Source organism: Coregonus clupeaformis, unplaced genomic scaffold (genome assembly GCF_020615455.1).
Source record: "Coregonus clupeaformis isolate EN_2021a unplaced genomic scaffold, ASM2061545v1 scaf1774, whole genome shotgun sequence".
Taxonomy (NCBI): domain Eukaryota; kingdom Metazoa; phylum Chordata; class Actinopteri; order Salmoniformes; family Salmonidae; genus Coregonus; species Coregonus clupeaformis.
In genome coordinates this window covers 93,915-111,178 of record NW_025535228.1, presented here as the reverse complement: position 1 = coordinate 111,178, position 17,264 = coordinate 93,915, and the positions used below count along the sequence as shown (strand labels likewise).

Below are 17,264 nucleotides of genomic sequence, written 5' to 3'. Positions count from 1 at the left end.
TGTCACGATCGTCTGAGGAAGCGGACCAATACGCAGCGCGTTGAGTGAACATGATGACTTTATTTAATCAAGCAACCACGAAAACAAATAAACGAATGACGATAGTGAAGTCCACAGTGACCAATGACTGTACATGGAACAAAAACCCACCACTCCCACAGGAAAACATACAGATAAATATGGCTCCCAATCAGAGATAACGAGCCGACAGCTGACACTCGTTACCTCCGATTGGGAGTCATTGACCAAACCTAGAAATAAACCCCACAGAACTGCAAACATAGAAATACACCCAAAACCCAACAAAACAAAATACACCCTGGCTCAAATACAAAAGTCCCGGAGCCAGTGTCACAGTACCCCCCCCTAAAGGTGCGAACTCCGGGCGCACCAGCATACCGTCTAGGGGAGGGTCTGGGTGGGCGTCTGTCCACGGTGGCGGTTCTGGCCCTGGTCGTGGTCCCCACCCCACCTTAGTCACTATCCGCTCCGTAGCCTCCTCCACATGACCACCCCCAACTAAACCCCACTGGATTAAGGGGGCGGCACCGGACTAAAGGGCAGCACCGGACTAAGGGGCAGCACCGGACTAAGGGGCAGTACCGGACTAAGGGGCAGCACCAGGATAAGGGGCAGCACCGGGCTAAGGGACAGCACCGGACTCAATGGCGGATCCTGGCTGGCTGGCTCTGGCGGATCCTGGCTGGACGGCTCTGGCGGATCCTGGCTGGACGGCTCTGGCGGATCCTGGCTGGCTGGCGGACCCCGGCTGGACGGCTCTGGCGGATCCTGGCTGGACGGCTCATGGCTGGCTGACGGATCTGGCTGCTCATGGCTGGCTGACGGATCTGGCTGCTCATGGCTGGCTGACGGATCTGGCTGCTCATGGCTGGCTGACGGATCTGGCTGCTCATGGCAGGCTGACGGACCTGGCTGCTCATGGCTGGCTGACGAATCTGGCTGCTCATGGCAGGCTGACGGATCTGGCTGCTCATGGCTGGCGGAAGGCTCTGGCTGATCCTGTCTGGCGGAAGGCTCTGGCTGATCCTGTCTGGCGGAAGGCTCTGGCTGATCCTGTCTGGCGGAAGGCTCTGGCTGATCCTGTCTGGCGGAAGGCTCTGGCTGATCCTGTCTGGCGGAAGGCTTTGGCTGATCCTGTCTGGCGGAAGGCTCTGGCTGATCCTGTCTGGCGGAAGGCTCTAGCGGCTCCTGTCTGGCGGAAGGCTTTAGCGGCTCCGGTCTGGCGGACGGCTCTGAAGGCTCATGGCAGACGGGCGGCTTTGCAGGCTCAGTACAGACGGGCAGTTCATGCAGCGCTTGGCAGACGGACAGTTCAGACGGCGTTGGGCAGACAGGCAGTTCAGGCGCCGTTGGGCAGACGGGCAGTTCAAGCGCCGTTGGGCAGACGGGCAGTTAAAGCGCCGTTGGGCAGACGGGCAGTTCAGGCGCCGTTGGGCAGACGGGCAGTTCAGGCGCCGTTGGGCAGACGGCAGACTCTGGCCGGCCGAGACGCACTATAGGCCTGGTGCGTGGTGCCGGAACTGGTGGTCCCGGGCTGAGGACACGCATCTCAGGGCTAGTGCGGAGAGCAACAACAGGACGCACAGGACTCTGGGGACACACAGGAGGCTTGGTGCGTGGTGTCTGCACTGGTGGTAAAAGGCTGGAGACACGCACCATAGAGCCAGTGCGTGGAGGAGACACAGGGCTCTGAAGACGCACTGGAAACCTGGTGCGTGGTGTAGGTACTGGTGGTACTGGGCTGGAGCGAGGAGGTGGTACCGGAAATACCGGACCGTGCAGGCGTACTGGCTCCCTTAAGCACTGAGCCTGCCCAACCTTCCCTGGGTTGATGCTCCCCGTCGCCCGACCAGTACGGGGAGGTGTAATAACCCGCACCCGGCCTATGTGGGCGAACCGGGAACACCATGCGCAAGGCTGGTGCCATGTACGCCCGGCCCGAGGAGACGCACTGGTGACCAGCTGCGTGGGACCGGCTTCATGACATCCGGCTCAACACTCAATCTAGCCCGGCCGATACGTGGAGCTGGACTGTACCGAACCGGGCTATGCCTGCGTACAGGAGACACCATGCGCTCAACTGCGTAACACGGTGTCTGCCCGTACTCTCGCTCTCCACGGTCAGTCCAGGGAGTAGGCGCAGGTCTCCTACCTGACTTCGCCATACTCCCTCTTAGCCCCCCCCCAAGAAATTCTTGGGTAGTACCCACAGGCTTCCAGTCTTGCCTCCGTGCTGCCTCCTCATATCGCCGCCTCTCGGCTTTAGCTGCCTCCAGCTCTTCACGAGGACGGCGATATTCTCCCGGTTGTGCCCAAGGCCCCTTACCATCCAGAATCTCCTCCCATGTCCATGAATCCTTTATGGGTGGATATAAATCCTGTGTAGGTGGATCCTGTTGCCGCTTGACACGCCGCTTGGTCCTTTTATGGTGGGTTTTTCTGTCACGATCGTCTGAGGAAGCGGACCAATACGCAGCGCGTTGAGTGAACATGATGACTTTATTTAATCAAGCAACCACGAAAACAAATAAACGAATGACGATAGTGAAGTACACAGTGACCAATGACTGTACATGGAACAAAAACCCACCACTCCCACAGGAAAACATACAGATAAATATGGCTCCCAATCAGAGATAACGAGCCGACAGCTGACACTCGTTACCTCCGATTGGGAGTCATTGACCAAACCTAGAAATAAACCCCACAGAACTGCAAACATAGAAATACACCCAAAACCCAACAAAACAAAATACACCCTGGCTCAAATACAAAAGTCCCGGAGCCAGAGTGTCACAGCTGGAGTATTGAAACACATCAATCCTGAAATGTTTTGAGATACAGTAGTAGGGAGTCTATAAATCAACAGACAGAAGTTGAAGACATGAACATATACAGGTCACTGCCAAAAGAATGGAAACACTTAAGCAAATGAGGGATACAAAGTATATTGAACGCAGGTGCTTTTACACGTGTGGTTCCTGAGTTAATTAAGTAATTACATCCCTCGATAACATCCCTCATGCTTAGGGTCATGTATAAAAATGCCCAGTTGCCCAATATTTTGCCTACCATGGCTAGAAGAAGAGATCTCAGTGACATTGAAAGAGGGGTCTCAAAGGAGCATAGGAGGTTTACTGTGTGTGTGTGTTTGTGTGTCTCAGTCACTAAATCTCAACCCAATTGAACACTTATGGGAGATTCTGGAGCGGCGCCGTTTTTTCTTCCACCATCAACAAAACACCAAATTATGGAATTTCTCGTGAAAGAATGGTATCGCATCCCTCAAATAGAGTTCCAGACACTTGTAGAATCTATGCCAAAGTGCATTGAAGCTGTTCTGGTGGCTTAGAGGCCCAGTGCAGTCAAAAACATGATTTTCCTATGTTTTATATATATTTCCACACTATGAAGTTGGAACAATATTGTGAAATTATCATAATACACTTTTAGTGTAAGGGCTGCCTGAAATTTCAGCCTGTTTTGGTGCGATGGAGTTTTGGCCTTCAAAAACTCCATCAGATGATCAGACATTACCATGAAGCATATTAGTTAATAGACCAATAAGAAAGAGAGTTAAGCTAAAGCTAGCCCAAAACAGAGCGGCACGTCTTGCTCTTCATTGTAATCAGAGGGCTGATATAAATATTTGCATGCCAGTCTCTCTTGGCTAAGAGTTGAGGAGAGACTGACTGCATCACTTATTTTTTAAAGAAACATTAATGTGTTGAAAATCCCAAATTGTTTGCATAGTCTACTTACACACAGCTCTGACACACACACTTACCCCACCAGACATGCCACCAGGGGTCTTTTCACAGTCCCCAAATCCAGAACAATTTCAAGAAAGCGTACAGTATTATATGGAGCCATTATTGCATGGAACTCCGTTCCATCTCATATTGCTCAAATAAAATGCAAACCTGGTTTCAAAAAACAGATAAAGCAACACCTCACGGCACAACGCCTCTCCCCTATTTTACCTAGATCGTTTGTGTGTATGTATTGATATGTAGGCTACGTGTGCCTTTAAAAAATGTTTTATGTAGTTCTGTCCTTGAGCTGTTCTTGTCTATTAATGTTCTGTATTATGTCATGTTTTGTGTGGACCCCAGGAAGAGTAGCTGCTGCTTTCACAACAGCTAATGGGGATCCTAATAAAATACCAAAAAATACCTCCCTGCCAATAACAGCATATTTTCAGTTTTCCGTTCCCCACTAAGAGCATTCCTATACAGTCCTTGCAAAATTCTTGCTTGAGAAATTGTCCTTTGCGAAGCAATTTCTCTTTCTTTTGACCATTTTAATTGAAAACAATCACAGTAAGGTGCTTAATTGTTACCCAGATATGATTTGATAGTGAGATAAAAATGGTTGCATTGGAACTTTAAGACACTTTATGTTGGTGTTTCCTTTATTTTGGCAGTTACCTGTATATATTTTTCCATGGAATAATTGTACCTTGCTTCAGTGAAAGAGATCTCTTTAAGGTCATCAAATGTTGTCGTCAGACCCAGAAGCTTCTTGAAGAGAGCCAGAGGGAAGCAGAGGTTCAGAACACACTGATTATACAGTGCCATCCCACAGAGCAGCCCAAGTAAGTAGAATTCATCAGTAATACCGCTGTCCTATGGATTGAAAAAAACAGAATGCCATAAGCTAGTCAATACTTTCAATATTTAACAGTATAATAACAGTATAACAGATAATAATATACATTTCTAATAATTGATATTTCTACGTTAGTAAATAAAACAAAAAAATACTGGGGGAATGATTGAGTTCAATCTGGGAACAATATGTAATTGAATATGGAACGTACATCTGTCGTGAACCACACTAGTCCAGAGTCCTCGTAAACCTCCAGTGTCTTTGGTTCCATTGTGAGAATTTCCCTCCCCAGGAGGCTGAAGAATTCCAGTGAAACGCCACCTTCATCTACACCATGCTCTGCTTGAAACTTCACCTGGACACAAAAACCACGCTATTTACTCCTAAATAAGGATTAGGAAATGAAAATACTTTGCCTAATACAGAGGTAGATGTTAAAGTACTCCTTGTGTTTGTATTATTTGTTTAATCACTCTACTCTTTTCAAAGTTCAGTTCAGTTCTCATTTATAGCTACAAAGTAAAAAAGAAATATTTTACAAACAAAAAAACAATAAAACCTAGCTAACAACAACCTCCAAAGGCATTGTGAAGTCGTGCCCACTTTGTCGAATGTGCTGGAAAGCATCTTCCAGTGCTGTCTCTCTGCTCACATGTAGTATAGGGTCCCAAAAGTGTCCATGGAGGGCAAACTAAAAAAGGAGCACATTTGAGATATGGCAACATTCAGTCTTCATTTTTCACATCTGATAGCAGTGTAGTAAATGAATGTGGTACCTTTTTTTTATAAACACCCCATTTTGTAAACAACTTACTCTGTAACGGAGTTCCAATTGATAAACTATACATTTAGCCTCTGTGTTGAAGATGCAGGATTGCTGGTGAAATGAATCAAATAAACCCCTGGCATAAGAAATAAATGAGTTAATCGACAATGTCAATGAATATGTCAAACAATCTATCCTGAATTGAATTGATTGGTGTTGACTTTCATTGCTTACCTCGGAAAGAATTAGGTAGTCAATATCTCCAGATGTGTTGAGCATCTAAAGAGGATTAGAAATTACTAAATCTTTTTCCACTCTTTGTAGATTGCAGTGACATCATGCCCATAATTACCCATTTTGATACCAACCTGCAGTCATTTTATGAGATAGGCTACTCACATTCTGAAGCAAGCTATTGGCTCTGTTGATGTGGAAATTGCTTGCCGCAATTTTGATGCGTCTGTTGCAATTGACCTGCACAAAACAGAGGTTACTGGAGCATACAACATTGCTATTTTTCATACATTATATATAGTGCCTTCAGAAGGTATTCACACCCCGTTGACTTTTTCCACATTTTGTTGTGTTACAGCCTGAATTTCAAATGGATAAAATTGAGATTTTTTGTTACTAGCCTACATACAATACCCCATAATGTCAAAGAAGTGTTTTAGGAAATCTTTACAAAAAATTAATAAAATGTAAGCTGAAATGTCTTGAGTCAATAAGTATTCAACCCCTTTGTTATGGCCTAAATAAGTTCAGGAGTAAACATTTGCTGAACAAGTCACATAAGTTGTGTGGACTCACTGTGTGTAATAATAGTGTTTAACATGATTTTTGAATGACTACCTCATCTCTGTACCCCACACATACAATTATCTGTAAGGTCCCTCAGTCGAGCAGTGAATTTCAAACACAGATTAAAGCACAAAGACCAGGGAGGTTTTCCAATGCCTCGCGAAGAAGGGTAAAACATTTTTTTCAAATAACAGACAATTAATATCTCTTTGAGCATGGTGAAGTTATTAATTACACTTTGGATGGTGTATCAATACACCTAGTCACTATAAAGATACAGTACATGCGTCCTTCCTAACTCAGTTGCCGGAGAGGAAGGAAACCACTCAGGGATTTCACCATGAGGCCTTATGGGGTATTTTCACTTTGTCATTATGGGGTATTGTGTGTAGATGGTTGAGGGGAAAAAATATATTTAATCAATTTTGAATTCAGGCTGTACACAACAAAATATGGAATAAGTCAAGAGGTATGAATATTTCCTGAAGGCACCCAATTATGGCAATGGATATTTACTTCATACAGCCTCTCCATAACCTTTAAAGTCCCTTTAAATTGTTTAATAACAGCATAGCCCTCTGCTGACGCAGAGTGGAATGTTTTCACCAGAGTTCTGAAGAAGGTGTCTGGAAGTGTCGACCATAGGCCCTCTGTTGGAATTAGACAAGACTTTAGTTAATACAACAGCACACAGAACCTGTTATACAGTGGGGGAAAAAACTATTTAGTCAGCCACCAATTGTGCAAGTTCTCCCACATAAAAAGATGAGAGAGGCCTGTAATTTTCATCATAGGTACACGTCAACTATGACAGACAAAATGAGAAAAAGAAATCCTGAAAATCACATTGTAGGATTTTTAATGAATTTATTTGCAAATTATGGTGGAAAATAAGTATTTGGTCAATAACAAAAGTTTCTCAATACTTTGTTATATACCCTTTGTTGGCAATGACACAGGTCAAACGTTTTCTGTAAGTCTTCACAAGGTTTTCACACACTGTTGCTGGTATTTTGGCCCATTCCTCCATGCAGATCTCCTCTAGAGCAGTGATGTTTTGGGGCTGTCGCTGGGCAACACAGACTTTCAACTCCCCTCCAAAGATTTTCTATGGGGTTGAGATCTGGAGACTGGCTAGGCCACTCCAGGACCTTGAAATGCTTCTTACGAAGCCACTCCTTCGTTGCCCGGGCGGTGTGTTTGGGATCATTGTCATGCTGAAAGACCCAGCCACGTTTCATCTTCAATGCCCTTGCTGATGGAAGGAGGTTTTCACTCAAAATCTCACGATACATGGCCCCATTCATTCTTTCCTTTACACGGATCAGTCGTCCTGGTCCCTTTGCAGAAAAACAGCCCCAAAGCATGATGTTTCCACCCCCATGCTTCACAGTAGGTATGGTGTTCTTTGGATGCAACTCAGCATTCTTTGTCCTCCAAACACGACGAGTTGAGTTTTTACCAAAAAGTTATATTTTGGTTTCATCTGACCATATGACATTCTCCCAATCCTCTTCTGGATCATCCAAATGCACTCTAGCAAACTTCAGACGGGCCTGGACATGTACTGGCTTAAGCAGGGGGACACGTCTGGCACTGCAGGATTTGAGTCCCTGGCGGCGTAGTGTGTTACAGATGGTAGGCTTTGTTACTTTGGTCCCAGCTCTCTGCAGGTCATTCACTAGGTCCCCCCGTGTGGTTCTGGGATTTTTGCTCACCATTCTTGTGATAATTTTGACCCCACGGGGTGAGATCTTGCGTGGAGCCCCAGATCGAGGGAGATTATCAGTGGTCTTGTATGTCTTCCATTTCCTAATAATTGCTCCCACAGTTGATTTCTTCAAACCAAGCTGCTTTCCTATTGCAGATTCAGTCTTCCCAGCCTGGTGCAGGTCTACAATTTTGTTTCTGGTGTCCTTTGACAGCTCTTTGGTCTTGGCCATAGTGGAGTTTGGAGTGTGACTGTTTGAGGTTGTGTACAGGTGTCTTTTATACTGATAACAAGTTCAAACAGGTGCCATTAATACAGGTAATGAGTGGAGGACAGAGGAGCCTCTTAAAGAAGAAGTTACAGGTCTGTGAGAGCCAGAAATCCTGCTTGTTTGTAGGTGACCAAATACTTATTTTCCACCATAATTTGCAAATAAATTCATTAAAAATCCTACAATGTGATTTTCTGGATTTTTTTCCCTCAATTTGTCTGTCATAGTTGACGTGTACCTTTGATGAAAATTACAGGCCTCTCTCATCTTTTTAAGTGGGAGAACTTGCACAATTGGTGGCTGACTAAATACTTTTTTCCCCCACTGTATCTAAAAAAGAGAGGAAGAGAAGAGAAGAGAAGAGAAGAGAAGAGAAGAGAAGAGAAGAGAAGAGAAGAGAAGAGAAGAGTTGATGGATGGTGACTTTACCAAGGACCTGGAGCTTGTCTGGGTTCAGTCTGAGGATGGCTGCAGCGAAGGCCTCAGTAATGTCTATGCCACGTTGTTGTTTTAGGAGAACCCTCAGGAGCTCAGGGATGATGAGGTACACCCTCAGACCCTCCACCCCAATGGGATCCTTACTCAGGGAGGGAAGGAGTATGTGCTGGACGACTTCTTTAACCTAGAACCATGAAAGGAGTGCTTGTGGGTCACAACTAAATGACTTATCGTGGCTTACAGTATCAATGACTGGTCAAATTGAATATCAAGGACAACAAACACAAGTATTGAAAATAAGTATTTCATCATAAAGATAATAAATGAAATGATACCTCAGCCAGAACTTTGTCCTTTTCTGCAAGCTTTTGAAAAACCAGTCGGGCGAGTGACAAGTCCAGGCCAGAGTGCTTCAGTGAGGTTTGGTAATGTTTATCACGACTAGAGTAATAAGACCAAGAAATACTATTACATATCCAACAATAAAACAAAAAGTATTCAATAATGTGATGATAAAACATTAATGGATAGGCAGTGAGTTTTTACCTTTTGTCCAGGAAGCTCCCATTTAAACGTGACGCAGAAGAGAATGTTTTTGTGATTTCCCTGAAAATAAATGGGAAAAATCTTATAGTTCAGTGTATGTAATTTCCTGGGACCTTTTTGTATTGAGCCTGGGGATGAGGTTTATTTGTATCATACACTATATATACAAAAGTATGTGGACACCCCTTCAAATTAGTGGATTCGGCTATTTCAGCCACACCTGTTGATGACAGGTGTATAACAATCAATTCAATCAATTTTATTTTATATAGCCCTTCTTACATCAGCTAATATCTCGAAGTGCTGTACAGAAACCCAGCCTAAAACCCCAAACAGCTAGTAATGCAGGTGTAGAAGCACGGTGGCTAGGAAAAACTCCCTAGAAAGGCAAAACCTAGGAAGAAACCTAGAGAGGAACCAGGCTATGAGGGGTGGCCAGTCCTCTTCTGGCTGTGCCGGGTGGAGATTATAACAGAACCATGCCAAGATGTTCAAAAATGTTCATAAGTGACAAGCATGGTCAAATAATAATCAGGAATAAATCTCAGTTGGCTTTTCATAGCCGATCATTAAGAGTTGAAAACAGCAGGTCTGGGACAGGTAGGGGTTCCATAACCGCAGGCAGAACAGTTGAAACTGGAATAGCAGCAAGGCCAGGCGGACTGGGGACAGCAAGGAGTCACCACGGCCGGTAGTCCCGACGTATGGTCCTAGGGCTCAGGTCTCTCAGTTGGCTTTTCATAGCCGATCATTAAGAGTTGAAAACAGCAGGTCTGGGACAGGTAGGGGTTTCGTAGCCGCAGGCAGAACAGTTGAAACTGGAATAGCAGCAAGGCCAGGCGGACTGGGGACAGCAAGGTGTCATCATGCCCGGTAGTCCTGACGTATGGTCCTAGGGCTCAGGTTCTCAGAGAGAAAGAGAGAACGAGAGAATTAGAGAGAGCATACTTAAATTCACACAGGACACTGGATAAGACAGGAGAAGTACTCCAGGTATAACCAACTAACCCCAGCCCCCGACACATAAACTACTGCAGCATAAATACTGGAGGCTGAGACAGGAGCGGTCCGGAGACACTGTGGCCCCATCCGAAGAAACCCCGGACAGGGCCAAACAGGAAGGATATAACCCCACCCACTCCGCCAAAGCACAGCCCCCGCACCACTAGAGGGATATCCCCAACCACCAACTTACAATCCTGAGACAAGGCCGAGTATAGCCCACAGAGGTCTCCACCACAGCACAACCAAGGGGGGCGCCAACCCAGACAGGAAGATCACGTCAGTAACTCAACCCACTCAAGTGACGCACCCCTCCCAGGGACGGCATGAAAGAGCACCAGCAAGCCAGTGACTCAGCCCCTGCAACAGGGTTAGAGGCAGAGAACCCCAGTGGAGAGGGGAACCGGCCTGGCAGAGACAGCAAGGGCTGTTCGTTGCTCCAGCCTTTCCGTTCACCTTCACACTCCTGGGCCAGACTACACTCAATCATATGACCTACTGAAGAGATAAGTCTTCAGTAAAGACTTAAAGGTTGAGACCGAGTCTGCGTCTCTCACATGGGTAGGCAGACTGTTCCATAAAAATGGAGATCTATAGGAGAAAGCCCTGCCTCCCGCTGTTTGCTTAGAAATTCTAGGGACAATTAGGAGGCCTGCGTCTTGTGACCGTAGCGTACGTATTGGTATGTACGGCAGGACCAACTCGGAAAGATAGGTAGGAGCAAGCCCATGTAACGCTTTATAGGTTAACAGTAAAACCTTGAAATCAGCCCTTGCCTTAACAGGAAGCCAGTGTAGGGAAGCTAGCACTGGAGTAATATGAAGTGTAGGGAAGCTAGCACTGGAGTAATATGATCAAATTTCTAACAGTCATGCAAGCACACAGACATGCAATCTCTATAGACGAACATTGGCAGTAGAATGAATTTACTGAAGAGCTCAGTGTCTTTCAACGTGGCACCATCATAGGATGCCACCTTTCCAACAAGTCAGTTCGTCAAATTTCTGCCCTGCTAGAGCTGTCCCGGTCAACTGTAAGTGCTGTTATTGTAAAGTGGAAACGTCTAGGAGCAACAACGGCTCAGCTGCGAAGTGGTAGGCAACACAAGCTCACAGAACAAGACTGCCGAGTTCTGAAGCGCGTAGCGTGTAAAAATCATCTGTCCTCAGTTGCAACACTCACTACCAAGTTCCAAACTGCCTCTGGAAGCAACGTCAGCACAATAACTGTGCATCGGGAGCTTCATGAAATGGGTTTCCATGGCTGAGCAGCCGCACACAAGCCTAAGATCACACACTGTATATATATTTTCTGTGGTATTTTTTACTTTATGTTTTGTTTTACCCCATATGTAACTCTGTGTTGTTGTTTTTATCGCACTGCTTTGCTTTATCTTGGCCAGGTCGCAGTTGTTAATGAGAACTTGTTCTCAACTGGCTTACCTGGTTAAATAAAGGTGAAATAAATCAATAAAAAATGTACAAAGCCAAGCGTCGGCTGGAGTGGTTTAAAGTGTGGAGGAAATTAATATTCATTACATACTATACTGTTTAATTAGACATACTATAATGTTTTTTACTTAAAGAATTGTCCATTGTTATATGCTAGTATATTTTACTGATGCAAACTTGTCTTGTATGACTTAGTCATAAATCTGAGTGTACAGATTTATGAGCCGTTTGGGTTGACCGCAGTATGTGACCTCCTGTGTTTACAATCGGCAGGAATGTAGCTATTTGGGAAGTGCAGGGAGGAACAGAGAATGGCGGCGATTTCAGCTATCTTGATCTATACAGATGAGCTAAATTCCTATTTACAACTCTGTTCCCAGGGCCTGTTTCTGCACATCTGCTAACTGTCACATAGATAAAAGGATGTACTTTCTATAAAAGGAGAGAGACAACTGTTCGTTGGGCTTTCAACAATGCACTGTTGAGTGGATGGTTGATTTCTTCATTTTTGCAAATCTTATAATAAAGTTGTTGTTTGAAAGAATCTGCAGTCTCTCTTCCTATAGAATTTCTACCACAAAAGCTCGCCGCCATTGGACTCTGGAGCAGTGGAAACGTGTTCTCTGGAGTGATGAATTATGCTTCACCATCTGGCAGTCCGACGGACAAATCTGGGTTTGGCGGATGCCAGGAGAACGCTACCTGCCGAATGCATAGTGCCAACTGTAAAGTTTGGTGGAGGGGGAATAATGGTCTGGGGATGTTTTTTCATGGTTCAGGCTAGGCCCCTTAGTACCAGTGAAGGGAAATCTTAACACTAAAGCATACAATGACATTCTAGATGATTCTGTGCTTCCAACTTTGTGGCAACAGTTTGGGAAAGGCCCTTTCCTGTTTCAGCATGACAATGCCCCCGTGCACAAAGCGAGGTCCATACAGAAATGGTTTGTCGAGATCAGTGTGGAAGAATTTGACTGGCCTGCACAGAGCCCTGACCTCAACCCCATCAAACAACTTTGGGATGAATTGTAACGCTGACTGCGAGCCAGGCATAATCGCCCAACATCAGTGCCCGACCTCACTAATGCTCTTGTGGCTGAAGGAAGCAAGTCCCCGCAGCAATGTTCCAACATCTAGTGGAAAGCCTTCCCAGAAGAGTGGAAGCTGTTATAGCAGCAAAGGGGGGACCAACTCCATATTAATGCCCATGATTTTGGAATGAGATGTTCGACGAGCAGGTGTCCACATACTTTTGGTCATGTAGGATACTTACTTCTGTATTTCCGTCCATGATTTTGAGTCACATTGCAATATCCATCTGTCAATGATGTCATTGCCTAATGTCTGAGTCACTTTTTCAAGACGGGAGTCATTCAAACCTTTTCCTGATTCCTGTAATAACAATTTGATGCACTGTATTAAAACAATGTTAAGTACTAAGGACTAACTCAGAACAAACTAACTGTAAACGCAATACCTGAGCAGAGCTGCACAAGGCAAAAGAATGGTTTCCTCCAGCAAAGGTTTGTTCAATTTGCTGGTCATCAATGCGGTCTGAAAGTTACCCAAAACAGTTATGATGTTATAAACCTGTCATTTTATCATTTCAGAAAGACCAAAATTTCTGCCTAAGTACTGTATTGAGTTTCAAATAGGTCACGTTAGGCAGAGGAAAATAAATTATTTAACTACCCTGTGATAGCTGTACTGGCAGAGGCACAGACTGATCCATCTTGACTCCATTTCCCAGCTGCCCTTGCTCTCCAAGCCCAAATGAGTAGATCTTTTTGAAGGAGCCCACAAACGCTAATGTGTGGTTTCTAGGTAAAGGAAAAATCACAAATCAACTGTAATCCCTAAGAATGCCCCCCAAAATGGATATATCCAAGAATATACCCAGTAACACTCCAAGATTGATCTTACCATCCAAGCTACATCCATTGATCTTTGTGTGACAATGTATGATTGTGCGGAGATTCACATGACTTATATCAATCAATCTAGTAACTACATACCTTCCACAGGCGATCTGGGTCACCTTTGCCCCCCATAGTTCGCCCACCAGTCGAGGTCGTAGTTCATCTCTGAAAGAGTTGTGTCCAAGCTGTCCATATCGACCCGAGCCAAATGTGAACACTATACCTCCCTAGAACAAAACCCATTCACACAGTTATCATGATGTGTTGGGCTCTTGTTGTTGATATTCATGTTTATACTGTATGTGATGGCAACTAGTAAGACATCATTGGTCCAAACCTTCTTTAGATCTTAATGGTACTGGAAGAAAAAAACATATAGTGTCAGTTGGAAATATTGTTGCGTAAAAAATTTCTGAACCTTTGTCAGAACGGCAGTATGCTCCACTCCACAGGAAACAGCAATGGTCTTCTTTAGATTCAGGCAATCAACAGGAGCTGGAGCAGGTCTGTCTGTAGAAAATAGATTTCACAGAATATTTTCTATTTTTTTTCTTTTGCTCATCTTTTTCTTTTTTGACTATTGTAAAAAAGATATATATAAAAAAAGATATATATATGATTTGACATTAAATGATCAGATCTACTCATACTGTCTGCTTCAAACATATCAAATGTACTACTTTTCTTTAAAAGATACCAACTATTAATGAAAGAGATAACCAAACACATTAACATACTAATCTTTGTGTATACAGTACCTATTGTGTCCCCCAGTCCCAGCTGTCCGGCATTGTTCTTGCCCCAGCCGAACACGGCTCCAGAGAAGGACAAGGCGAAGCTGTGGTCTCCCCCAGCGGTGATCTGAGCCAGGGGGATCCCTGACAGAGACATGACGGGCTGAGGAGAAAAGGTGATGGGCTTGCCCTTCCCCAAACCCAGCTGTCCGCTGGAGTTCTGGCCCCACGTGAACACGTTACCATCTAGACAACAATGGAAGGTCAAATAATATCTGTACATTGGAAAATCTCACAGGACACGTGCTGCATTGTTAGTTTCTCTTGGTATGTGAGAAATGTAGTTTTATTTTAAATGTCTATTGTGAACCTTCTAAAACTGATGTAGTTTTTTTCACCCTTTATTTCTGCGCTATGAACTTTTGGGCATGATGATGTCCCAATAAAGCATCTCTATTTTAGCATTAAAGCCTCATTTGTTTTTTTTTGACAGTATGCGGGTCTCCATCTCTTCCAGTATTCTCATGTTGATATCTATGTACCTGGAACAGACACTATTTGGTAAAAAGGACATTCAAAGAGCACAGACAGCCTCCTATCATATCCCTTCTCAAACTGAGCGATTTAGAATGTGATTGTTTACCTTGGGTTAGTGCAATTGAATGCTGGTCTCCACATGCAACTTGAATTACCTGATTCAAGTTACCCACTCGTCTGAGAAAACACAAGAGAAACAGACAACCAAAAGTGACCATTACAATACGATCAATCACTAAACTTGACAGAAGCAACTCAAATGTGAGTAGGCCTAAGCCTAGAGATGTGTCATTTCTGTCAAGCACCCACCTGGGAACATTGGAAAATTGGGCGAGGCAGAAAACTCTTCCCTCTTCAGACAGTAAAACAACATGGGCATCTCCGCAACTCAGAGCCACCATCTTCTCCCTGCACTCCACATTCTCTACACACATGAAATATACATTAAATGTATCCTATAGCTTAAAGGGGCAATTGGCAGTTGCTACATCCATTTTTTGACTTAAAAATGAATGCTATGTACCCATTGATTCTTGAAGAATATAACTTATAAATGCCTCATTAGCTTAGTTCAATTGTCGTAACCATCAGAACCCAAAATATAAGCTTGTTTTACTACAATATTTGCAAACAAAGTAAATGTAAACTAACACTGTATAGCCGCTTCAACAGCTGATTGTCCCTTTAAATATTATGTTTAAGGAGTTCAGTAAAGAAGCGGGCTCTGGTGGTGGAAAAAAAACATATAGGAAAGGTGCTTACTCAGTTTTCCTGTGATCCTTCTCCCATCTTTGTCCTCTTGCATTCGAGCGACAGACACTTGTTCCCCATTCTTTCTGATGAACGCGACTACTGTATTACCTGCAGATAGATGCGTAATTGGAGATTTCATGCCTATGAAATTTACGCAACTGTCCGTGTTCGTCTTTACCAAATCATTCGACTTCACTAAACCAAAGCCATAACGGGTATTCTCTCCCCACGAAAACATTGTCAATGTGTTGTTATTATCGCGTCCTAAACGTATCCATAATCAGCTAACCATGATCAGCTAATCTTGATGGAACAGAGGACCGTCATTCAGCACCCTGGGAGTCAGTGCGTTCTGAAAGTCATGAACACCACCATATGACATATCTGTAAAAGAAACACCGCAAGAAACGAAAACGATACTTGAGTTGACGTTTTCCTCCAAACAGAAACTTATGTCACAATGGGCATGGCCTGAGTAAACGAAAGTATCAGGTTGGCACATATGCAGTGGGACAGGGGCAGTGGCGGCTCCTGAAAAAATTCTCAGGAGGGGCAATTTTTCTGATGATTTAGGTGACCTACACACATTTTAAAAAAGATATGTCCAGCAACAACATGAAGACAGGGGCAGCATATAAGTCAATACCAGAAGCATTTATTGACTGATCTGGGGAGATGGATTCCAGTTTCTGTGACAGATTATAAATAATCTCTGATGCCTTTGTTATATTAGCTTTTGGTTGAATGTACTGTCGTAGTAAATATATAATGTTATAGCTTGGTCTGACTAAAATCTTGTGCATGACCCATTTTGTGTTGGGCGCAGTGGCGGCTCCTGAAAAAATTCTCAGGAGGGGCAATTTTTCTGATGATTTAGGTGACCTACACACATTTTAAAAAAGATATGTCCAGCAACAACATGAAGACAGGGGCAGCATATAAGTCAATACCAGAAGCATTTATTGACTGATCTGGGGAGATGGATTCCAGTTTCTGTGACAGATTATAAATAATCTCTGATGCCTTTGTTATATTAGCTTTTGGTTGAATGTACTGTCGTAGTAAATATATAATGTTATAGCTTGGTCTGACTAAAATCTTGTGCATGACCCATTTTGTGTTGGGCGTTTGTTTTCAATCAATGCTGTTCCTATCCTATAACAATGGACAAAAGAGTCCTATCTTGTCAGCCTTGTCAGCAGGTGGCCAAGGACAACACCCACGCCATAGGTCTCTCAGTTCTTCCAACTCACGAGTTCTTGCTCTGAGGACACACACACACACACACACACACATCATCACTGATAACACACACACACACACATCATCACTGTTAAACACACACACACACACACATCATCACTGTTAAACACACACACACACACACACAAAAATCCCCTCTCTTTAGGCTGAACATTTGAAGACAGAGAACCCGACTCAGAGCCAATGCAACAGTGGAGGGGACCTCGCCCAACTCATCAGGACCAATCAGAAGATCAGAACTACTAGATTCAACCTACATCATTTATTGTATAAAATGTCTGCACACAATGTTTTCGGGGCTCTCTTCTCCCTAAGAGTTTGACGAACGAGTCCGTGCACGCGATTCCAGATATCTTTACCTCTGAATAAACTGCCTTTATTATACCATATCCACCCTGTCCAAAGTCTCTACTTGGTCTCAGTTCTCCAGTAAACTTGTG

The 17,264-nt window shown here is 44.1% G+C and overlaps 1 protein-coding gene and 1 long non-coding RNA gene across 2 annotated transcripts; both read right to left on the bottom strand.

The window, feature by feature from the left end:
* Window positions 1-4,209: 4,209 nt before the first annotated feature.
* Window positions 4,210-5,534, bottom strand: LOC123487543. The gene is made up of 4 exons (XR_006659818.1): window positions 5,447-5,534; window positions 5,207-5,323; window positions 4,844-4,987; window positions 4,210-4,649 (listed from the first exon to the last, which is right to left on the bottom strand). It is a non-coding gene; the product is annotated as an uncharacterized LOC123487543 (long non-coding RNA).
* A 21-nt stretch (window positions 5,535-5,555) lies between these two features.
* Window positions 5,556-15,930, bottom strand: LOC121535980 (probable E3 ubiquitin-protein ligase HERC3). The gene is made up of 16 exons (XM_045218751.1): window positions 15,571-15,930; window positions 15,118-15,232; window positions 14,915-14,985; window positions 14,296-14,517; window positions 13,956-14,047; window positions 13,634-13,764; window positions 13,311-13,438; window positions 13,096-13,172; window positions 12,892-13,010; window positions 9,166-9,225; window positions 8,955-9,060; window positions 8,611-8,803; window positions 6,716-6,849; window positions 5,798-5,872; window positions 5,633-5,677; window positions 5,556-5,594 (listed from the first exon to the last, which is right to left on the bottom strand). Exons 1-16 carry the CDS (start codon window positions 15,797-15,799, stop codon window positions 5,556-5,558), a joined length of 1,836 nt encoding a protein of 611 aa, XP_045074686.1. The 5' UTR covers window positions 15,800-15,930.
* Window positions 15,931-17,264: the final 1,334 nt, after the last annotated feature.

What these genes read in the sequence shown, in the direction of transcription:
- LOC121535980 (XM_045218751.1), bottom strand. Translation starts at nt 15,799, where the DNA reads ATGTTTTCGTGGGGAGAGAATACCCGTTATGGCTTTGGTTTAGTGAAG. An exon ending in CAATTTTCCAATGTTCCCAG is followed by an intron (nt 14,986 to 15,117) that starts GTGGGTGCTTGA and finishes GTGTTTTCTCAG; the next exon opens with ACGAGTGGGTAACTTGAATC. An exon ending in AGACAAGCTCCAGGTCCTTG is followed by an intron (nt 6,850 to 8,610) that starts GTAAAGTCACCA and finishes TAATTCCAACAG; the next exon opens with AGGGCCTATGGTCGACACTT.